This window comes from Amphiura filiformis, chromosome 20, assembly GCF_039555335.1.
Source record: "Amphiura filiformis chromosome 20, Afil_fr2py, whole genome shotgun sequence".
NCBI classification, from domain to species: Eukaryota; Metazoa; Echinodermata; class Ophiuroidea; order Amphilepidida; family Amphiuridae; genus Amphiura; species Amphiura filiformis.
The window spans coordinates 61,532,523-61,557,308 of record NC_092647.1 but is presented as its reverse complement, the minus strand read 5'-3'; the positions used below and the strand labels follow the sequence as shown (position 1 = coordinate 61,557,308).

Genomic DNA, 24,786 nt, shown 5'->3' with positions numbered 1-24,786 from the left:
ACTTTACCTCCTTTATCCAGCCATTCAACATGTTCAAAAAAGTAAATAAACTAGATAAATAAATCAACTTGGTATGCTTATCGGTAAATAGCTATTCGATTATGTTTGTTTAAAACGTTTATCTGTATTTGAAACATCAAAAAACTAATCATAGTACCTTCAATATTTCGTTGAACCCATTTCAAAGACTCTAATTGATCAAACATGCCATAATTGCCAGGGGACGCTTCATCACCTGCGTAAATAAAATTGATAAATGAATGGAAAGTGGTACAAATTAGTACATATCGGGTTTCTGGTAGAACATTATGCATTGGTTTGTTACTGCTTATCGCTTTTATCATTCGCCTTAGCAATGTATATAATTACCTGTAGACAAGGAGCCAAATACATTGAGACGATAATTGACAGCTACGTAAATAATATCACCCACAGCAGTGATTGGAGCGCCATCATATTCAAACTGCATTCCTGAACCGAATGAGAAACCACCACCATGAAAAAACACCATAACTGCGGCACCGTTGGGCTATTAAAATGGACGAATGAAAGTAGTGAAGGTTAGCATTGTGATTAATTGCAATTGGAAGGAAATGGTGTTCCTTTTATCAATGATTTACAGAGAGAAAATGGGACTTTTATTTCAAAAGATGATATTGAAGAAACGTATTAGGTAAAAAACTAATTTCCTTGAATGCAATGGTATTATAAGAGCAATTCAGTTAAATTTCAATAATAAGTTAAAAGGGGCAAAATTACCTTCGCCCTTTAGATCTAGTAGGCCTTAATGAAAAATAATGGGAAAAAATGGAGCAGTAGAAAACGCATGATCATGCATAACTCACAAACGCAAAATCAGAATCAGCTGAAATTTTGGGGATAAGCTTTTTTCGTGAATATCTACTGAAATATATCATAAAAAGAGGATGCTAAAGTTTGTTTGGCTGCTTATATTAGGCGGAAAAATTATAAGGCGGACTCATAACACTGTGTATTGATATAGAATGGCGTGCACACAGTTGGGCGCAGTGCTTACGCTAGTTGTGCGTTGCGTTATGCGTGACTGGCGCAGCGCGTATGTTAATTTACGCGAGCTTGAATCGGGACTTTATTGACGCGCGCAGTAACAAAAGCCGAATAATTTTCGCCTTATATATGCCGAACAAATTCTAGGACCACGAAATACTCCTTTAAGAACACATTTGCCCCATGTCTTTGTTACTTGTAGAACGATTGAATAATGCGTTTTTGGTGTCTGCTTGTGGATAGACCCTCCCTCGGGTCCGTGGAGAACGACTGGTAATGTAGATTACATAGCATTAAAAACCAACCCAATACACGGACCCTCCCAGTCTGTAGGCAATTTCACTTCCAGCTCCCACAAAACGCTGGAAGTTCACTTTTACGGATTTGGAGTCACGCAATCTTTCTATATACCACGTCCGTGTTCTCACTGCCTCACCGTTTGTGTAAGCAGTGGTGTAAGGGACTACAATTACCGACCAATCAATGCAGCTTGGCGGCGCGGCGATATTGGAAGAAGCTTCCCTTGATAAATAATGAGCAAACATTTGCAAACCGCACGCGCACATGTACGCATATGGACAATAGGACTAAATCAAGTCGAGTGGTTTATTTACATAACGCGTAATGTTGATCGAGTTTGACAGTGATACAGTGTCTTTACCATTTATTAGTGATTTGAAACTTTTAAGAATTGAGTAATTTTTTCCCGAGTAATTGAAATGCAAGATATTTTATTTTAGGCTGGGTTTTAGGTATGTTTTTTTTACTGCTGAGAATTTTGTGCTGAATGTAATATGGGATCAGTTCCCGAAGGATTTGAAGGAAGTGGGATTGGAACATTTGACAAACAATATCAAAAACATTGAAAGAAAGTATATTCAAAATATCATGAATATTGATTTGTTTGTTTTTGTTTGTTTTTAATTCATTTTTGGTCGGTGAAGTTATAGTGTGTCTTCGGTCAAGGAAAATTATACCCCCACCCCCAAAAGGGTACCCTACTATAAATCTAAAAATCATTTTTGAATAAAATTTCAAGCAAATTATGCCCATAAATCAGAATATTCTTTTACTTCATTTATAACAAAGTGAAGCTTGCTATACTTTTGGCTTTTCATGGGGACGTAGAAGAAGGAAATTTGCACCCAAAAAAGGAGTCAAGATTCTTCATTTTGTGGAGTGTCCTAAAATTCTATCTATAAATAAAAATTGTAAAAAAAAAATCAATTATGTTTTTATTCTATAGTAACTACAGAAGTATCGTGATAAAATAAAGCAGGGTGGCAGAAGAAGGACGGCAAAAGAATTATTAAAATAGACATGATAAAAAAAAGAAAAAAAAAAACATTTGTGCCCGCTGAGAGAAAAAAGTTAACATTGCACGTATAGTAGGCCTATGCCTAAAAAACATACAGTCGGGTCGATCGGACGTAGGTCTTATAATAGGCCTGCAATTACTTTAGGCATTGCTTGAAGGCGGGTCCTCGTCCTAAAAGCATGTGAAAATTACTGCCGGCCCGCCAATATGCAGGGCCCGTCGTCACATTTTGTCACCAAGTGGGGAACATCCCCCTCAAACACCCCCCTGCGTAGTGGATAAACAAGTAGCCATTTTCGCTTCTGCTTTCAATATTTGCCAGACTTCAAACTAAAATTTTACACAAAATAGTGCCAAAATGGTCCACCAAATCGCTTTAATTAGGTCTTCATTTTGCCAAAGTTTCTTACATCCCCCTCAGACACCCCCCTGTAGTGCACAAACAAGTAGCCATTTTTTGCTTTCGACACTTTCCAATTTATGTTAAACACAATTTATATAAGCTAATATGTAGGGAAAACTTGTCCATTAAATTAGCACGAAAGGCTTCATGGACCGCCCATTTCACATTTTTTTTCGGCTTTTCAAACTAAAATTGTACACTCTAGGCCTATAGTGTCAAAATGGTCCACCAAATCGCTTCAATTAGGTCTTCATTATGCAAAAGTTTCTTACTTCTAAGGGGGGGAACATCCGCCCTCAGACACCCCTCTGCATTGTGGCCAAACATATTACCATTTCCGCTTCTGTTTTCAACATTTCCCAATTTTGTTTAACTTAACACAATTTATAGGCCTACAATAATAGGGAAAACTTGTCCACAAAATTCGCGCAAAAGGTTTCATGGACCGCTCATTTCACAATTGTTTGGGCTTTTTCGAACTAAAATTTTACACTCTATAGTGTCAAAATGGTCCATCAAATCGCTTCAATTAGGTCTTCATTTTGCACAAGTTTCTTACTCCTCAGGAGGAACATCCCCCCTCAGATACCCCCCTGCGTTGTGGTCAAACAAATTACCATTTTTCGTTTCTGCTTTCGACATTTACCAATTTTTGTTAAACATGTTTAACACAATAAATTTATAGGAAAAACTTGTCCAAGAAATAAAAAAAAAAAACCTGCGCGAAATGCCAAGAAGGTATGCCTACGATCCCCAAGGTGTCAAATGAAAACAAAGTCCCCCCCCGGCTGATGCAACATGGTTCAGCTATATTATAGTGACAACCGCTCTAGTAGGCCTATTTGGTATGTCGGCACACACGGCTAGCGACTCGTCGGCAATCATTGACTCTTAATACACCCCCCTAATGAAAAAGGTCTGGCGACGCCCCTGTATCTATGAATAAAAATTGTAAGAAATTATTAAATTTGGAGCTGGGGCAAACATTTTTTACTCAGTCGTCTCGAAGGGTGGGGCAAGCAATGTTACTTTTTCCAGCCGAGAAGGGGGGGGGGAAGCAAGCGAGTTTTGTCACATATTCATGGGACGTCTTCAGTGCCGCCGAGAGCCATTACGGGCCCGGGGGCAATGTGAACACACGGGCCCCTTTGATCAGTGATGTGCAGGTACAGTGATAAGTGTGTGTGTGGGGGGGGGGGGCAACAGTGGCGTGAGTGGTGAGGGACGGAGGTTGGTGTAAAATCCTTGAACATAATGTTGCAGCGGAGCAAAAGTAGCATGTTTAGCTGCCAATAAATCAAATATGAACATTGAAGGAGACAAATGGCAAAGCGCGCACAAATTTGCAATTCTAAAGTGGCATTTTGCTCCCAGATAAAGTTTCTCTTAACAACTTCCACACGAAGTGCAAAAAAATTGCCAATTTTAAGCCAATTTAAGCTAAAATGATCCAAGTATGAATCGTTAAGTTGGTCAAAATTTGCAATTTGAATTAGCGAGTTTTGCCCCCAGATTGGACTTATTGAAACCATAGGTATTGAAACAAACTCCGTGCGAAGCGCGGAAAAATTGCCAATTTTAAGGTAAATGATCAAATAATAAACTGATGGGCACAATGCGGGCAAAGCGCGCGAAAATGTGCAATTAGTGTTCCCACGATTAAGCTGCACTCTCCTGATTTCTCAAAGATTTCATTATATCGAGGATGATCAAACAGAAAATCAAGTGAAATATTTATTAGAGGGTGTGCTTCAAAGGCTATCTTGATTTTTTTTTTTAAATGCACGTCTCTTTTCTTTTGCTTTTTTTTTACGGGCCCGCTATTTGTTTGATTTTTATGAGCCGTATACGCGTAAGAAGAGCAAAGAAAACAGACCTTATAATGGACCCGTGCAAAGAAAAGAGACCGTAGTGGGCCCGTAAAAAGCAAAGAAAAGATACCATAGGCCCGTAAAGGAAAGAAAAGAGACCTCAGTGAGTATGTAAGCAAAGAAAAGATACCGGATCTAAAATGAGCGTTTATTGCATTTCGACAGTATTTTCTGTGGGACATGAGAGCACCTCAGACCTATCGAATTGCATTCTGAATACGAAGCATGTCTTTCTGATATCAAATAATTTTCATTTTTTGAAAATCACAATATCATACAAATTTTATGACAAATTATAAAAATTTGATATTTTTCAAATTTTTGATATATAACAGTCCTCGAAGTAAATTATATAAATCTAATGATATATTCTTAAAGTGTATGTAGCAGGGAGGAAAAGCCGACAGTCAATTGAAAATTTTGACCTTTCATATTGAAGATATGGATGTTTTCCCAAAAGACCTTATTTTTGTTTGGTGTTTTGGGAAAAAAAATCCATATCTTCAATACGAAAAAGGTCAAAATTTTCAATTGATCGTCGGCTTTTTATCCCACCTACATACACTTTAAGTATAAATCATCAGATTTATAAAGTTTACTTCAAGTACTGTTAAATATCAAAAATATCAATTTTAATGATTTGCCATAAAATGTGTATTAAATTGCGAATTTCAAAAATCAAAATTATTTGATATCAGAATGACATTTTTCGTATTCAGAATGCAATTCGATATGTCTGATGTGCTCTAATGTCCCAAAATAAATACTGTCCAAACGTTCATACCCCAGCCCTTAAGGGACCCATAAAAAGAAAAAAGAGACCTCAGAGGGCACGTAAAAAGCAAAGAAGAGATACCTTCCCAGCAAACACAAAACGTTTTCGACATCATTCGCAAAAGGTTATTAAAGGTTGTCAAAAAACGTTTAAATGTCGGGTTATATAAAGGGTATATTAAGAGTATAAAACGTTTTCATAACCTTAAAAAACATTTTTTGATTATCTACTGCTCAGCAAACAAAAATGTTTTACAGAAAACGTTTAAATGTCGGATTATATAAAGGGTATAAAAACGTTTTAATAACATTCCAAAAACATTCTTGAAAACTTGATACAAAACATTCTAAACAGAATGTTACTTTGGGAGTTGAAAAAATATTTTGCGAAAAATGTTTGCCCAAAATATTTTCAATAACGTTTTAAAAACGTTTTCATGACCTTTATATAACCCGACATTTAAATGTTATTAAAAGGTTTTAAAAAACATTTTAAGAACATTTCTGTGTTTGCTGGGTTCAAATATTTTAACATAATGATATTTAGGTGTGGACACAATATTTGGCAAAAATGTTTGCAAAAATAGTTTACAATAACATTTTTTGAAAACATTTAAAAATATTGTTGTAGTGTGTTGTCATACAAAACGTTTTAAAACGTTATTATGACCTTTACATAACCGACATTTTAATGTTATTAAAACGTTTTTACCTAAACCAAAAGCCAAAATATAACTTATTTAAAATGTTCTTAAAATGTTTTTGTGTTTGCTGGGTTGGGCCTAATGGACAAGAAAAGAGACCTTTGGTGGCCCGTATATAGTAAAGCAAAGAAAATATGCCTTAATTACAAGGTATCTTTTCTTTACCATTTACGGGCCCCTGAGGTCCCTTATCTTTGCTTTTACTGCCCCATAGTAAAGTATGTTTTCTTCACTTTTTACGGACCCCGGCCCCCTCCCCTTGTCTGCGGCACTGGGCGTCTTTGAAACAAAATGCTATAAGACTTAGGAAAACAGTACGGAAATGTTTAAATATGCAAATTTTCCCGCTTGCTGCACTCGCAATATAGGCCTAGGTAGATCCTATCTAGACCTTTTAAAATTTGCAAATTGGGATCCCACAAATTTGACATGCAAACTGGAGGGGGGGGGGGGCAAGTGATTTGTGGCAGGCCGGGAGGGGCAAGAGATTGTTGGTACGCTATTTGGAAATCCCCCAGCTCATAATTATTGCACAGCCCCTGAAGTGAGGGAGATTGTCCAAAAAAGGCCATAATATACGGCTGCATAAATCGTTTTAGTACTTTGAGTATCCTGATATATTGGCTAAAATAAGAAATAAGAAATGCTGATCGACACAATAGATAGGCCTAAAACTTTATCTTTTACCATACTTAGTGTATAAATTTATGCATAATGTTCATTAAACTTAGAGTAATTTTCTCGCATTTTTTAACACTAGCTTACGGCCATTTCATGACAGATAAAACACGTTAATAGCCCTGAGAAACTGTAGAACTATGAGAAGAGAAAACGTGCAAACAAGACCTTCATGTTAACACTTTCTTTGCATAGTCTTTTTAAATACAACCTTAAACATCATATTTTCAACTTGCTAAATAAAATCATCATGAATAGGATTTATTTATGCAGTGAACTTATTGTTGCCTTGCGCATACCATATGTCCCCAGACCGCGTACGCGTGCCAGATGAGCTCAATACCGTTCAGTTGTTTACAAGTGTCCCAAGCTCGATCTCCAGCGCAGCGCATCACATACGCGGCATTGCTTTGTGCTACCATATTTGAATTGAAACTGGGGCGGGGCTATCATATAATTGACACCAGAATCACGTGCTTAGTTGAACGATTTTTTGGAAGTGAGATCTCTAACACTTCGGAACAGTCTCGGCGTGGGGAGCGGTCACTGAAATTTAGCGTTCAATATAGGAGGTGTGATTAGTGTAGTGGCATCAATTTGTGTAGAAAGAGGAATTGGTTTTGGGCGCTGTGAATTGGTTTTGGGCGCTGTGTATTTAGAATCGGGGGGGGGGGGGGTGAAGGACTATGACATATTTTGATAGGCTATTATGTTATTATGTAGGCCTATCGTTCCATTATCCAGGCCGGACCGAACCGAGACTGTGGGACAGTCTAGCTTGTGGAATGAAGGAAGAAGGAAAAACAGACAGAAAGAAAGACATACTGAAAGTGTGTGCACTATAATTGCTGTGATTACAGCAAAACAAATACCTTTGGGCTAGGCGCATAAACGTTAAGATAAAGACAGTCTTCGCTCTTTCGTAAATATATAGTGGCAGGATTTTCCTGGAAGCACGCTGCACTCCTTGACGTTGCGTTGAGGATTCCATCCCAGTTTGCTTTTGGTACAGGTAGCTGCCATCGGAGATCGCCAATCGGTGGCTCGGCAAAGGGAATACCATAAAATATATCCAGATACTTGTCTATGCCAATGAAATCGACCTCGCTAAAATGATATGAAAAACCCTGTACCAATCCTTCTTCTATTTCTCTGATAGGGTCATCCTGTGCAAATGTTAGAGAAAGTAGACTGATACAAATGTATACTAATGTAAGCTTGAACATGGTGAACTTGATTGGGTTATATCGCTGTAACGTACTTGTAAACGGTTCTTTTTACCCTGTGTTGACGGTGCTAGATAAACACGTCTGTAATATTTGTGTCAGGTGATGTTTCTAATTAAAGAGTGTCCGCATAAATAGCAAAATCAGAGTCTAAAGTACAGGTATTAATAGCACCTATTCATCCGTTTCGTTTATTCTATATTGCGTTATCTCCCAACCTTTCCAGTAACCTTTGTATTACTGTATTACCATATTATCATTCAGAGGTGTAGCGTCATTGGGGTACGGGAGGCACGTGTCCCCCAATTGATTAAATTTTTTTAGAAATTAAGGAAAATTGCCGAAAAACGGCTTGTACCCCAATCATGGTATAGCATCATACTGTAGCGTGATTTACACAGGAAATACATTTTAGAATAATACACTTACCATATTATTACTGCACCATACCTTCCCCACCCCACTATCCAGGGGATTTGGGGAAATGATGGACATTTGGACTATTAAGTAAATATATTTAAGTACATTTCCAGAGCTCTGTGGACCACAGCAATAGACAGCCCACTAAGATATTCTGTAGACAAGAGGCATTATGAAGGTAGGACTTAAAATTCTAAAATAGCCGTGAATGGCAGCTTAACAAACTGAGAATAGTGTACAGGGCACAATCCGAGAGCAGCCCAATTCCCATCAGCAACCTTCTTCACCTGATGGCTTGCCTCAATTTTTCTATCAAAATTGTATGATATATGCCCATTATTGTACTTTCATTTGGCAAATGATTTGTCATCAAGACTCTCCCTGAATCTCAGAAAACAGTGATAAAGACCTCCTTGACCTATGGAGATCAAGTGATAATCTTCTTAGGGATAGGTGATCCAGATGCTTCCACTGAATGGCCTCATGATTCCAGTGATTAATGTTTGTCTTATCACCTTTAGCTAAATATAGATGAAATTTGTGTCGGTCTTTATTCTAGGTGTATAGGAGGTGTGGACCTGATTAAGTCAACTGGCATCAATTTTTGCATGAAGATTCTTGGAACCAAGTCTAGAAGACACCCTATGATACCCAAATGTTAATGAATTTAATTTAAATACTTTCATTGGTTGTTATATCTCATCTTTCTTGTTTGCTTCTTTTTTCATTATCAATACCACTGTACCAGCCCGTATATCACCTCCGTCGGGAGCAAATTCCATGATGACCCTATGTTCACTTCTGATAGAACCTGTAAATTAAAGGAGGTAGGCTTCCTCTGCAGAGTGTCCTGCCAATATACATTGACGCAAAAGTTGAATATTTTGGCAGTAATGTTTTAAAGGAACAACCTTTCAAATGAAACCAAATTCATTACCATGCGACAAAGTAGCATACCTTGTTCTACGACCTTTTTGACCACCCCTCGTACCATGGTTACGTGTAAAGTACGGCAATAAAGTATTTAAAAAGTGTTATTAGTGAATACAGGGCAAAAATGTTAATCTCAAGAGCAATACGTATCCATGGTTTCATGTGGTCAAAAGAATAGGGTTAACAATAGACAATTTTTACCCAGGGTGACAGAAAAAAGGGTAGAATTGTAAAAAGATCAATGGTAAGGTGCATCGCATATCCCTTTTATACCTGGTTTGCTAATGGAACAATTAGCTGGCCAATCCATCTCTCATCTCAAAATTGTTGCCTTTCATAAGTATTTATACAGGTTGTTCCAAAAATCCGAACCAGACATATGCTTTAAATAGTCAATCAGTTTATCTATGTATAAAAATCAAGTGCCACATATTTTAGCTCTCGTTTGCAAAATCGTAGTTCATTTGATAAAACAGGGTGGGAATTCAATTTAATGTTAATTTTACTTTTACTCGTTGACTCTTGTTGACTCTTGCTGTTCGGCATCAATTAAAGCTCTCCAAAACCTTACATTTAATTTCCCTAGTGGAAATAAAGTATTATTTGACTTGACTTGCCTTATGTCCTGCATGTTTGTCTCAATTTCATTGTCTCCAAATATCATTGAGTTTGTTACAAGCTTTCCATGTCATTGCCTTTCTTACTTGTCTTATATTGTACTCCTAACCCATGAGCCCAAACACTTTAAAAAGTGTTATCAGTGCAAGAGCTTTAGGTAAACCTGTATTATCCGTCAATTTCTACGAATTATGTTGAACAAAACTCATTAAAATTCTAATAAAAATAAAAATAATGGTGTCAAATGTGTATTTTTAATGTATAAATTACTGTTATACCCCCACTGTCATTAGAAATTGCCTATTTCCCCCCTCTATCGATCGCTAAAATGATAAACAGAGGGCAGTATCATTCTATTAATAAGAATTAAATACTGCCCTCTGTTGGCGACTTCGGCGACAAAGCAGCACATCTGCTGAGATCACGGCTGAGATGTTATAATTTGAATGTATGACACTCTTCCATGCCAAATTTGCTAAGCGATTTTCACGACTAAGAGTTACAGCAGCATCTTACTTACCATACTAATAATACGAAGGGGTATGCAACGATGTATCACGTGACCCACTTTGACCAATCATATTTCGTGAAATACATAATTTTAAAGAATCAGTTTTGTCACGTTCCATGACCTTTTTTCGGCGCGCGTCATTGTGAAAAAAACGCAAATTTCAAGGTCATCGAGGGGATGTAAACAGAAAACACGGCAGATGTGATATGTCAGCGCTGTGCTAATCACCGGGAAAACAAAACTAAAGGATTGGTGAGTACTGTCGGTTTTATTCAATATTATTATTATTTTAGTAAAATCTAAAGAGGGTGCAGATGTAATTTCAATGGAATTTGGGCATCGGTAAAGTTGATTTTGAGGGCTTTTCGGCGCACAAGTCATGATCAACATGATCAATGGCATTGGACATGTTGGATGGTCATAAGCTTACCATACATCCATGTTACTTCATGAATAACAGTACTTCACATTCAGTGTTCATCATGTTCAATGGGTTCAATGTGCGTGTGTCAATCATGCATGCATGGTGTCAGTGTGCATTGAGAACTGTGCTGTATTAATTTTGAGGTTTAAACGCTTGCGAATTTTGCTGGCACATTTAGGGAAGTGGTTTGGACTCCCCTGGCATGCTGGTATATGGTCATTTTCACGGTAAAGGGTGTAACTTTTGATTTTTAGGGTCAAAATTTCAAACCACTTAAATATGTTTCTGTTTACTGAAATCATGCATAGAAGCAACTTAAATTCCAGTAAAATAATGTTTCAAGGCTTAAACCTTTTGATTTCTAATAAAAAAATTGACATTTGCATAACATTTTGGTTAAAATCTAAGAAAAATGTATTTTACATAACCTCAGAAAATTTTGACATGAAAGCTGGAATACATGTGAAATTCCATTCCAAAGTAAGTCAACAGATATAAGTTAAATTTTATACCATGTTTTGCTATGTTTGTAATTGCAGTTTTGAAAATTTTTAACATCAAGTGTCATTTACAATGGAAATTTCCAAACCTTAAACATATTTTTTAAGTTTTAATTGGGTTCCTAAAATAATTTGAATGTCTAACTTCATGTACAAATACTACTTGATGAAATGAACCTCCCAGCCAAGTTTCACAGAAATTGGAGTTATTTTTTAGAATTTGCAATTCAAGCGATTTGTGTTTCGGAGGCTTCAGTTAACAACACAGGTGATCATAAAAGTAAAATATTTAGCTAACTACTACAAGTTGACATTAAAAAATAGGTAAAAAATATCACAATTACCAATTTTCATGCTTTGCTTCTAAGTATTGAATTTCAGTTGTGACAAAAATTAAATTATCACAGCAAGTCATTTTTTTTGTTTCGGAGGCTTCATGTTAACAATTGTTAAACATTGCAGAAGTAGTTTTTTTGAAAACAACAGTGTTGGGATCATCTAAGCTGTTATTTTCTTGTGTGTATTGAATCAATGATTCTATGCGGCAGATATTGTAGACTTATCACACATTAATTTTTTCACCCATTTGTTAAGTATGGTGTTTTTTGCATGTGAAGCCTCCGAAACAGGCTTTTTAAGGTATCAGTATATTTTTCAAACATTAACCATAATGTCAATTTTTTTTTAAATTTATGACATTCTGCACATATCAAGTAATAATTACAATGCAGATATCAGTATGAAACACACCAATTTAGATATGCATAGATGATAATTAAGTTTATTGTTGTTTCGGAGGCTTCATTTGTTTCGGAGGCTTCAATTGTTAACGGAAAGTTTGTATTGGGTCCCATTTTCAAACGGTGATATATATCTCCACGATTTAAAAACATGTGACTTGAGGATCTACTTTGCTACATTTTGATAAATAGATTGGATGAGATCTTTTATTTATATTTGCACAAGCTTGCTGAACAGTTTGTTTCGGAGGCTTCAAAAAAGTTAACGGAAAAACGGCTATTTGAAGTCAAGATTTTATAAAAATTTTAAAAGCTTGCAAATCGGCTAATTTTTGTTACCCATTTCAAGTTAAGATAACAACTGTTATGAATCAAGAAGAAGTGAAGAAATAACCAAGAACTATGAACCAAAGCTACACCCACAAAGTTTGTTAACAATTGTTAACGGAAAATGAAGCCTCCGAAACGACAAATATCGAAGTCCGGTTCTCAAAAATACAGGGCCGTTCACAATTAAATCTAATGTGGCAGTGTTTACTGAACATATGACTGTACTTTCAGGATAAGAAAAATTATCCATGAACTAACTGAAGAAAACACAGGGTTTTACAAAAATGTTACTGTTTTTTATAGTTTTTCAAAATGGCAATATTAAGTACATAAAAGCCTGCTAAAACTGAACGCAGTAACTCCCAAAGCTGATTATGCTACCCAAGGTAGCTGCTAACTAGATGACTTATGTGGCCAAAAATCATGGAATTCTGTGGCTTTATTAGAACACTACGGATTAAAATGTTAAAAATCCAAAGTTACACCCTTTACCGTGAAAATGACCATATTCAAGGTTATTAATTTTGTCAACAAATGTGACGACATCACCACATGACCAGGTCCAGGCCATGTAATCATGGTAATGATGTAGGTATGAAAGGTGAATTCAAATTTGCCATCAAACCGCATCATTTTTATACTAGTATTAAAGCCCTTCCTTGAGTAAAGAAAACCAAAACTGAAAACCGTTTTGTCATAGACATATAGCACTTTCCATAGCAAAGTTACATCTTGTCAACTTTGACTTTCAAAAAAAAATTCAGCCAACATTTAATGCATCAATTAAATAACGACACAGCATATAGTCTCATGTTTGAGAGTGCAGCTTTTCTCTGTGGAACTCACTATCACAATCCCTCTAAAATTCCATGTGCGATTGTCTCATCACACAAAAAAATCATTTTGGGTCAAGTGAAGTATAGACAACATAAATGTAGGTTTCCTTGAAAAATCTTTTCTTTTATCATGTTATATGGAGTGACACACATTTACGACATCGACGTCGGGGCTGGTAGTACACGCTTAATACGCTACATCATGGCAGCCAGGGTCCGCATTAAGAAATTTTATTTGTGTAGCAAATAAGCTCACCAAATTTGGGAGTGAATGCTTATGAATGGTACAAAATTGCTACACATTCCAAAATTGTGTAGCAAATGATGAAAATTGTGTAGCATTTTGCTACTGCTACGCACTTATTGCAGACACTGATGGCAGCAACAGGTACGCATTACGCTCGAGCTTGGCCAAGAATTACTTTATTTGCTTGTAGGTCATGCCTGTTCCATGTGATGCTATGGCATGCAGCTTCTTTTGGTCGATTGAGGTGCCCATGTGATGATGATATATGAATCATGGGAACCTGACTTCCTAATTACATTGTGAGAGTCAAATCGGCCTGTGCAAAAGATTTTGAAGAGTATTTTGAAAATGTCCTTCTCATTTGTTACCAATTATACAATTGCCTGCCCCTTGTGAAGATGCAAAAAAGATTTAAGTTAAAAGGTAACAGTTCTTAGCAAATTATTCCAAGACCGTATCATGCATGTGTGGTACAGGCGCAGACAAAGATGGTGCAATGGGGCATATGTACTATTATGTAGCGGGTGCGCAATGACACTGTGCCCCAGGACTGTGCCCCACAGAGGGGGCCAAAATGGATAGTTTTAGTTTAATTGGTACCGTTACCGTACCATCATGATTTTCCTCGTATTGGTCCTATGATCAGCTCGTATTCACAGGCAAGAAATTGGGCTGGGACTTTACCGGGGCGAGGGCCGGGATTATGTTGTAACTCACCCTGGATTTTCCAACCAGTAAAATGGGCCGTGAACATGGCTGTGGTTTGCTAGTAATTAAGGATGCCCACATTTATAGGCTGGGGAATCCTATCACTTGGCCGTACTTGAGCCGTGGATGTATATTAATATTCACTGAGTCGCCACATTAATGTTACTGTTCATATAAATCCATTAACAAAAACTAAATCTTGGCTGTTGTTTCCACATATTGCATTAGGCCATGTATTTTCAATTTAGCGCGTCTTTAAAGTTAGCTTGATTAACCAGACCACACTGGCTTCTTGACATGCATGTGCAAACGAGAGCCTGCTTTACGCTTTTAAATTATTTATGCCAGATGTATTGGTTTTTATTTTTACGTTAATTTTTTTAACCACCCGCCGATTAATATTTATTGCTGGTAGATTCTTTGAAAATGTGCCTAATTGAAATGAAATCCCTACTCATTATTCTATAGTAACACCATAGAATTTATATTTTAAGTTTAAAATAAAAATTTGGTAAACAAATGTTCTGACGAGAATTTGAAACCTGTCCCAAAAAAATAAAGAAAAAAAAAAAAAATATTTACTCTCAATTTTCTCTCTGCAGGAAACTTATTTGTTTACACTTCTAGCTGTGATTTCCTGTAAATTTCAAAATGTGTAAAAATCTAGCTTTCATAAGGCATAATTTGGAATTGCCAAATCAGGGAACCTAAATTATTCTATTCAAAAATATAAATATTGCGCCTCTACTATGGAAATAATGATGTATATTAAAGTGGCAAATCGGTTCTACCTCAGTAATTATACATCACTGTAGTGATAGTAGTCACTGCTACAAACTATTATTCTTCTCTTTTATTATATTTGCGTCCAAAGTTTGCGAAAAAATCGAAAACTTAAAATCAAATACGAATTTTGAGTTTTATTTTCTCCTTTTTGTAAAAAATAAATAAAATAAAAAGAGATAAAAAAATGAATTTCTTGATTTTCAAAGAGGACAACGCGCACGATTTTACTAACGCGCGCGGCAGCTTTAAAACACAGGATTTAATTAAGATGGCGTTAGGAAGATTTTCAACATGGGGTGGGGTGAAAATTGAAAAATATTTGGTGAGGCACCCTGGGGGTGCCCAAGAAGGGTTTCCCCTTGGGAGTCAGAATTTTTTTTCAAAATATAGGTCACAAACACCAATTTTCCCTCTATTTTATCAATTTGTCTGTTTTAATGTTTGTTTGCACATAGAGATATTGACATGGCCAAGGAAATCAACCCTGCACTCTTCTTTGAGAATCTGCAACAGAGAATTGAGCGGCAAATTCGAAACAAGAATGGAGTGGAATGGGTGCACCAATGTATGTGGTTATGGCAGAGTCCATTTGACAATTGGAGGGGACAGTGTCTTGGTGAGTGTACACAGTCACAGAGCCTCTTACATGGCTTTCAAAAGAAAGAGAGAGTGTGAACTGCCATATGCCAGTACCAGTGGCTATGTGAAGCACTTGCAGCCAACTACACGTACTGCATCCAGTAACAATTTGAGAAATGATATAATAGTTTGCAACTCTCATATACATGCATGTAGGCCTATAAAATGCTCTTTAGTTATGCTGCAACTTCCTGCAAGTGCTTCACTAACACAATTTAAAAAAACCCTCTCAATGTCGGCCTAATTTCTCAAGCAATGTATATTGGGGAGATAGTAGGTGTACAATATACCTTGTTTTGAACTCAAACTTCTCAAAGTATGTATGCAATACATGCCCAAGTACCTTCATTGGACCCCCACTCTATACAAATAAACAAAAAGTACACAGAAAATAGATTCAGGCATTTGTTTTTGAATTCAAGCAATATTTTAATACAATTTTTCTATCATTCAATGTATAAAAACATTTGCAAATGAACAATAAAATGTAAAAATGTTACAGTGTATTGATCAAGCTATTTAAGTGTGTAATTTTGTCGTTACAGTGTATTGATCAAGCTATTTAAGTGTGTAATTTTGTCATTGCTATCAGCAGTAGATAGCAAAAAAGGCTAAATATGATACCATGTAAATTAGCTTATGCATAGTAAAAAACCCTCAAAATTGAATCAAACCTGTCTAATTATGTTTACCAGTATCCAAATTTATGATATATTATATTTAAAACATGTAAACATAAAATTCTTTAGAGTGCACACCAGTGACCAGTAAATAGGAATCTCCTAAAATGTACATTTCAGAGACAGCAAGCTATTTGTGAGTCGCCATAAGCTATATATTATATAGGGTGATCTAGTTATCAATTTTCTGAAAAAAAACCGATGGACTTCGTATGATTTCTCTGGACTAGATGTCTTCAGCTGACCTTCAACTTGCAGAAAGTGTAAGTTTTGAAGAGCTGAGTCGCTCTGAAGTCAAGAAAATGATGTTTTCCCGGACCATGTTTGTACAGAAAGTCAATGGAGGCTATTTACTGGTGTGCTGTGTGCACCCTTAATATATCAGTGTAAAGCTTATTTTGAGCAAAAATGCTTGTCCATTATCTCACAAAGTGAAATTGCCGCCAACAGCCCATTTGTGGTGTACAGTCACATAGCAAAAAGAAACATTTTGTCTCAAAAACAAAGAGATTTATAGTTATTGTGTCTCACTGATACCATCATATCATCACACATCCTATCTAGCACCTTTGAGAGCAATATGGTGCATTATTGTACTGATTTACCATTTTGTGTTTCAAATTTTAAACAACATTATGTGATGCGATCAAGCAAAATCAGTCGGAACTCGGAAATATTGATTTTGAGATATAGCTAAACAAAGAAAATATTTCCTTTTTTTCCTCTTGTTTTGGAAACTCCTTAATTGCTCATATCTTTGGAAATGTTCCGACTGATTTTGCTTGATCGCATCACCTACATTGCACTGGCCTGGGTATATGTAGGACATCATGCCACAAAATGATATGTCTGGTCCTCACCTCATATACTCCCAAAGTAAAAAGTTAACTTTTATGCAGTTAATAATCACATTGCCCATGTTCTTATTATTTCAGATCTTCATGACTAGCTCAGTCAATTGAAGAAAGTTGACAAACATTATACAGAGACAGAGAGAAATTGCTGAGGAACTAAAACAAAAGGTAAAGTCAAGGGTGAAATTAACTGCTTTTCGTCCAGAACTCAGTTTTGGAGAAAAAGTGAGTCATGGACCTGGTTCACCAAATGTTAGCTAGAACCAGGATTTACTCTGAGCTTACCAGGACTCACTTTTGTCCATGTTTTTTCGGGAATTTAAAATATTTGGAAATGCTATCTAGACAAACCATTGCCAGCCAGGGGTAGCATTAATGTCAAAGATTAAAGGGCATTTCGTGATCCACAGCCTCATCCCCCACTTTTCCCAAAAAAAAAGTTGAGGTTTTTAGACCACTGGATACCTCTGGCTACATAATGTTTATGTACCAAATATTTCTTGCAGATTTATTCGTTTAGCAAAAATATCGCCAAATTTGAATTTCGTTCTGGTGCACCAGAACGAAATTACAACACATTGTCTATGGAGCAGTGTAATACACATAATCATGCATAACTCGCAAACGCAAAATCGGAATCAACTGAAATTTTGGAAATAAGCTTTTTTCGTGGATATCTACTGAAAAATGTCATAAAAAGAGGATGCTAGGATCACGAAATCCTCCTTTAAGGGATCCAAATGGACCCTTACAGTAAATCCAAAATTAAGGGTCAACGGTAAGCAAATTTTAGGTTCCAAAACCGTTCAATATATTTACAATTAAAAATTAACTTAATGTGAAATGCATTGTGTAAACCAAATCAAACCATCAGTTGAGCTTAGCTAACATGCGGTTAAAATCTCGACATATTCTGCTCTGTATTTGTCAGGAAATACACAGTATTAACAGTGGCGGCACCAGGAATTTTTTTTCAGGGGGGAATTGGGGTGCAAAGTGAATTTGGGGGGATTGACAAATTTTGTGCAAATGTTGCTGCAAAAAGCGGAAATGTATGTAATTTGGGTTTTTGCCTCAAAACTAGGGGAAAGAAGTATACTGGGGGGGGGCAAATGCCCCACTTTCCCCAATAGAGATGCCACTAAGTATTAAACAATGTCTTTAATGCTTGGTTGGTAGGTATGGGGAAGAAGAATTTTTGTGGAAATTTTATTTATGTAAGTTACTAAAATTCATTCCAAGAGTCAAGAGAGAAATATTCACATGCGATGATGTGACTGGGTTTTCCGAAATAACAGAGGACCAAAGAATGTATAGAGTAAAGTGAAGAGGGGTAAGGGGCGCACCATTAGATTTCCAGGGGGGGCATGGGAGTTTTTTGAAAAAAAAAAAACTTTGCCCACTAGTGAGGAAAAAAAAAACTTTGCCCACTAGTGAGACAAAAAAATTTTTGCCTCACTGATGAGTAAAAAAAAAAAAATTTCCCCCACCCAACTTTGTATACAAATTTACATTAAAATTGAAAAAAAATAAAACAAATTTGGTGCTCTTGGAGGCGAAAAAAAAAAAATTCTGCCTGACCCAAACTCCCATGCCCCCCCTGAGAATCTAATGGTGCGTCCCTAAGGTACATGGTGGGGAAATAGTGAGGGTGGTGGGGTAATGGGGTAGGATAAGGTGGTGATTTAGGGATTCAATCATGTTTCACCGTTGTTCGTCACCGATTAACAACGATGCGTCCAAAACAAACTTGTGCATCAAACTACATATTAATATTTTTAAGTTGCCCATGACATGGTGTATTATTTCTTTAAGGGGGTACTACACCCCTGCCCAATTTTGTGCCTATTATTGCATTTTTCTCAAAAATTATAGCGCATTGGTGACAAGTAAGATATGTATATTATAGGGGCAAGGACTACAACTACTGCACTGGAAATTTTATTTCAGCACAGACAACAGTTGTGGAGTTACAGTCAAAATTGAGGGAAAACCAATATTTGATCAATAACTACTTGCCCTGAGTTCCTGAATTTTCAGTGTAGTAGTTGTAGTCCTAGCCCCTTTAATATACATATCTTAATACCTGTCACCAATGTGCTATAATTTTTGATAAAAATGCAAAAATAGGCACAAATTTGGCCAGGGGTGTAGTACCCCCTGCATTGCAATGGTTACAAATCATGATGTAAGTCTCAATAATATGTAGTTTGAAGCACAAGTTTGTTCCCAATTCACATACACATCGTTCATCCTGTCAAGTTTGTTTTGATCCAAGCGAGGTCATTTTAAATGTCGCGCCAGTCTAATTGGACTGCTCATGCACATTAGGTACAATTAGTTATTGAGCAGAAAATTGGGTTGCTTGATCTGAGCATGCATGCACATAAATCCGTAACAGACCTGGCTCATTGCACACTGGTGAATTCCGATCCCTGTTGGTTTTTTTTTTGTCTCAGGTGCTGAGGTAATAGTAGATGGTGATGTGGTTATATAATAGTGGGTGGCGGGGGTAAGGGTGGTGATGGAGTAGGGTTGTTGCCTTGTCAGGGTAAGTTGGTGGCATGTTAGGGTGGTGGGGTAGGGTTGTCTGGGTGGTAATAGTGGGTGGTGGTGTAAGGTTAGTGGGGTAATAGTGGGTGGCAGGTTAGGTGGTGGGGTAGGGTTGTCTGGGTGGTAATAGTGGGTGGTAGTGCAGTAAAAAAAAATTTGCCTCAATGATGAGTAAAAAAAAATATTTTCCCTACCCAGCTCTGTACAAAGGTATACATTAAAATTGAAAAAAGATAAAAGATAAAAATTTGCTTCCGAAGTCAGCGAAAAAAAAAAATTCTGCCTGACCCAAACTCCCTAGCCCCCCAATAATATCCAATGGTGCGTCCCTAGTGGGTTGCAGGTTAGGGTGGTGGGTAGGGTTGTCTAGGTGGTAATAGTGGTTGGTGGTGGTGTAAGGTTAGTGAGGTAATAGTGGGTGGCAGGTTAGGGTGGTGGGGTTGGGTTGTCTGGTGGTAATAGTGAGTGGTGGTGCAAGGTTAGTGGGGTAATAGTGGGTGGCAGGTTAGGGTGGTGGGTGGGGTAGGGTTATTTGGGTGGTAATAGTGCATAGTGGGTGGTATAGTGCAAGGTTACTTGGGGGTAATTGTGGGTGGCAGGTTAGGGTGGTGGGGTAAGGTTGTCTGGGTGGTAATAGTGGGTGGTGGTGCAAGGTTAGTGGGGTAATAGTGGGTTGCAGGTTAGGGTGGTGGGTAGGGTTGTCTGGGGGTGGTGGTGGTGGGGTAGGGTTGTCTGGGTGGTAATAGTGGGTGGTGGTGCAAGGTTAGTGGGGTAATAGTGGGTTGCAGGTTAGGGTGGTGGGTAGGGTTGTCTGGGTGGTGGTGGTGGGGTAGGGTTGTCTGGGTGGTAATAGTGGGTGGTGGTGCAAGGTTAGTGGGGTAATAGTGGGTTGCAGGTTAGGGTGGTGGGTAGGGTTGTCTGGGTGGTGGTGGTGGGGTAGGGTTGTCTGGGTGGTAATAGTGGGTGGTGGTGTAAGGTTAGTGGGGTAATAGTGGGTGGCAGGTTAGGGTGGTGGGTAGGGTTGTCTGGGTGGTGGTGGTGGGGTAGGGTTGTCTGGGTGGTAATAGTGGGTGGTGGTGTAAGGTTAGTGGGGTAATAGATCTAATATTTGTAGCTTATAATTGATGATATTGTGCTCCAAATAGTGCACTGATAGAGACTTTATGAAAGATTTTCAAATATCTGTGAAGCCAATGGTGGCGAAAGCGCAGGCAAGACTAGTGATTCAAGTACTGTTTATGTGTAAAAAGGCTGATGTAGTAAGCATGCTGACAAGCACCAATAAATCACACAAGATTGGGTGGATTGGTAATTGTGGTCAATCCTTCATAACATATATTAATGTGTTTTATTACACATATGTCAATACAGCATTTATTGGACTCGCTACACTGTGTTTCACGTTTCTAAAACGATCATCAGGCGAAATGTGTTTAATGTGTTTTTACTTTTTCTGTCTACAGAAATTACATTGAATGTGAATACTACTTCAGGCTAGACAGCTGGCAGCGAATGCAAATGTATTCTTTTATGCCAAAGAAGGTACGTAAATTTTAAAATTCAAATTTATCACAAAAGTCTGGTGACTTTTTCCTCAAAATGTAGTCCGGAACAGTATGCTGAAATGGTACTAGATCTAGCCAACACACAGTCACCATCAAAAATGTCAGCCCTTTACGTAAGGTTGGCTTGAAAACAAAGGCAGACCTGAAGCGGAGAATCTTGAGGGTACATGCCACAAAATAGCTTTCCATAGACTTTACGTGCAAAATAGTTTTGGTATAAAGGGTATAAAATAAAAAGGGTGGGTTGTATCACCACTGCCAACTATGTGTACTGACTTAAAAATCTCTTTAATCTCAAATTAACTAACTGCAATGCAATGTACTCTTTATCGAACATATCTCAAGAAGAAGTTCCTTTCATCAAAATAGTCAACTTTTTTTTTGATAGGTAATGTTGCACTTTGTTCTACTGTTGATTTTGTTACTGTGAAGGTGCCCCAGCTGGGTCAGAGAGGCAATGTCACAACAACAATTATCTATATATATAGCTTGTGTGAGTATAATGACTATCATGATTCTTAAATGATCTTAGTAAATTTTAACAAAATATCACTATAATGTTAAACTGTGATATGTTTGATGCCACCAAGAAATTGATGTATTAAATGATATGTATCTATATTGTAATTAAAAAGAAATAACATCATGCTTTGACTGCAATTATATTTTGACATAAACCCAAATACCACAGTATCATGTCATGTACGTACACCCGGCATCCCGGCCCGGCATGTACACAAGAGAAGTTCTTCATTGGTTGATCACCAGGGCAGTGACCTTCAGAGCCTTATTTCACCATATCAAGATGAGCACTAAATAATTGCTGAATGTATTAATGTAAATGTAATGGCTTATTGTCACATTTGTAAGTTTCTAAAGTGGTGATATTCTCATTTTTCTGTATCTGTATACAGGTTGTGAAAAGGACAGATGACACAGTCCAGGTCAGATTTATGGAGAAAGTAGAGATTGGTAAATCCTTAAATTGGCCACATGGAGCAAAGGGAGATTATCTCTAAAGCCATCAAGTGGAAGATGTTGTTTATCTTTTGCAACCTCCAGCTATTGCAATGAAAGGCAGGGTTGTAGAAAATATGTTGCTGGTCACTGCTCCCTGATAAAGCAAAACAAAAGAATCATATTAATCAGACAATGAACATAGTAATGGATAATTATATGATTATATAAATCAAAATAATTTGTACACTGCACACAAATTTTGTTTGAAAAATATTACATGTACTGGTCACAAATTATGTAAACAGTAAATTTATGCTGAACCTCATATATGTTGCTGTGCGATTACTCTCTATTCCCCATTCCAGAAAAATACAGAACTAATTTTTTCGGATTAAAAAAATTATTATCCTAATCCTTTAGTTAGTCCTAACTGGCAATAGAAGTCAAAGTTTAATATTTTTGCAATTTGTCCAAAAACATGCAATTTTGCATGTTTTCTTACAATTATTGTAGTCACAAAATTGTAAGTCTTGGCACAAGTCTAAGCATACAAAATCCCCGACAAAATCTTGAGTGTAGGGTAAGAGTTAGCTCTTAATTTTAATATTAGGCCAACAAAAATAAATGTTTGTCTCAAAGCTCACGGGTGGTTTGAAAACAAATGCGAAATGTGATTTTTTTATTTTTTATTCCTGACTTCGTATTTTTATGGTATTTTGAACGGAAAAAATCAAATTTTCGCTGAATTTTTCCGGAAAAAATGAAAAAAAAATGAAAAAAAAAAATATCGGCATTTCTTTTTTTCAAATCGCGCGATTTTACAAATGCGCACGCGAGCTTTGAGACACTGACCTTTTTTTTTTTGGCCTTATATGTTATTTTTGCTAATTCACCTTTTCGGTAAATTCATATGTTTTTTGCGAGTACACCTGAGAACTCGTCATTTTGCGTCACGCCGCTTTGCGCCGATGCGCACATCGTTCATGGAACATCGTTAGTGCGCATTGCAAGTCGGCGTGACGTCAAATGACGAGTGTTCAGGTGTACTCGCAAAGGGTTATGGGATTTACAAAAAAGATTCAAAAATGTGTTTTCCAAAAATTAGAATCAATGCATAACTTGAATTTAGCCTGTAGCCAAGTCTTTAGGCTTGATTGTTGACACAGAATAAGAAAATGTTCGAAAAACGCCCCAAAAATGCATGTTTTTGGCCCTTGTTTCAATATTGACCAAATATAAAAATTTTACTTTCATTGCCGGTTAGGACTAACTAAAGGATTAGGATTTAGCTATGTTTCATGGATAATTTTCAGGATAATATTTTTTAATTCAAAAAATTTGTTCTGTACTTTTCTGGAGTAGTTTGCTGTTTCAATGATATATTTTTAACGAATTCACTTTGCAGGAACCAGTACCGTAAAAACTCAATAATTAGCAGATGTGCTTACTATATCGAGCACTTTTGAAAACATGAAATTGTATGAAAGTCAGTCCTGCATTTTACCAACTGAGCTAATGGGGTTGAGATACACATTTGCAGGTTTACTTGTTCGTATAACTATGTGAATCGATGATTTTCTCAAAACCCTTTACACTTTTGTGGATGAGGCTCTTCATGTTAGCATGTTTTATAAGCGCTCTCAAGTTTTTACGGTATGAAGGTGGATGAAAAACAACACCATTATCATATTACGAGGACATGTTCTTAAAACTTATACCCCGAATAGCCAGTATCGGGATAATAAATTTTCTTTCCCTGATCTTATTTTCACATAACAGGACAGGGCTCCAACCAGAGCTCCAACCAAGACATGTGTAATAACCCTTGCCCTTGTCTACCCTGCTGACAGTGGTATTTGAAAATAAGATCAGGCCGATCGGAAAGAAAGTTTATTCCCCGATACTGGCTATTTGGGGGTAAAAGATTTTAAGGGCATGTCCATGTAATGATTAATAACTTTTATGACTCATTCAGCATTTTCTATTGGAATGCCGGCTTTTATCCGGTTTGGGGATTAAAGGTTACCAGTAGAAAATGATGTCCTCCGGTATTTGGCCGCGAATGCCGGTTAAATTTTCTCTGCTATTTCGCCGGCATTTATGCTAATAAAACTAGGATTTTTTCCGGAGATGAAAGCCGGCTTTCGTCAATAGAAAACCATGTACAGCTTCCGTATTCCGGTTTGCCACAGTGCAGTGGAGTACTGAAGCTTTGAAAGGTTTAATCACGATGTGGGGGTGTCAACCGACAAATATGCAAATGACATCAGCGGTATGCGGTATTTAGCGCAGTAGAAAATGACGGTGAACAGGAATATTCCGGTTTAATCTCTAACCAGAATGATTCTTTATTATACCGTAAGTTCATTAGAAAAACGCTGATTGTAAAGACCAATTAAAAATGCCATGGCCTCTTTCTATAGGGATTCGAATGTTTTGAAACAAAATCAAGGGTCAGAATTTTGTTGATTACTCCGAGAAC

At 37.0% G+C, this 24,786-nt stretch overlaps 1 protein-coding gene and 1 long non-coding RNA gene across 3 annotated transcripts in view; one reads left to right on the top strand and one right to left on the bottom strand.

The window, feature by feature from the left end:
- Positions 1–9,414, bottom strand: part of LOC140142428 (acetylcholinesterase-like) — a 29,228-nt gene extending 19,814 nt beyond the window's left edge. Inside the window, exons 1-4 of the mRNA XM_072164398.1 lie at positions 9,358–9,414; positions 7,647–7,940; positions 370–529; positions 158–235 (exon numbers count right to left, since the gene is read on the bottom strand). Of these exons, the coding sequence (XP_072020499.1) occupies positions 158–235; positions 370–529; positions 7,647–7,940; positions 9,358–9,414 (589 nt within the window). The remainder of the gene's footprint in view (positions 1–157; positions 236–369; positions 530–7,646; positions 7,941–9,357) is intronic.
- A 1,175-nt stretch (positions 9,415–10,589) lies between these two features.
- Positions 10,590–23,191, top strand: LOC140142509 (uncharacterized). 2 transcript variants are annotated; one of them, XR_011857525.1, is made up of 5 exons: positions 10,590–10,734; positions 15,509–15,669; positions 17,308–17,394; positions 21,243–21,321; positions 22,259–23,191. It is a non-coding gene; the product is annotated as an uncharacterized lncRNA (long non-coding RNA). The 2 variants fall into 2 exon arrangements; XR_011857524.1 differs by lacking the exon at positions 22,259–23,191 and adding an exon at positions 21,733–21,827.
- Positions 23,192–24,786: the final 1,595 nt, after the last annotated feature.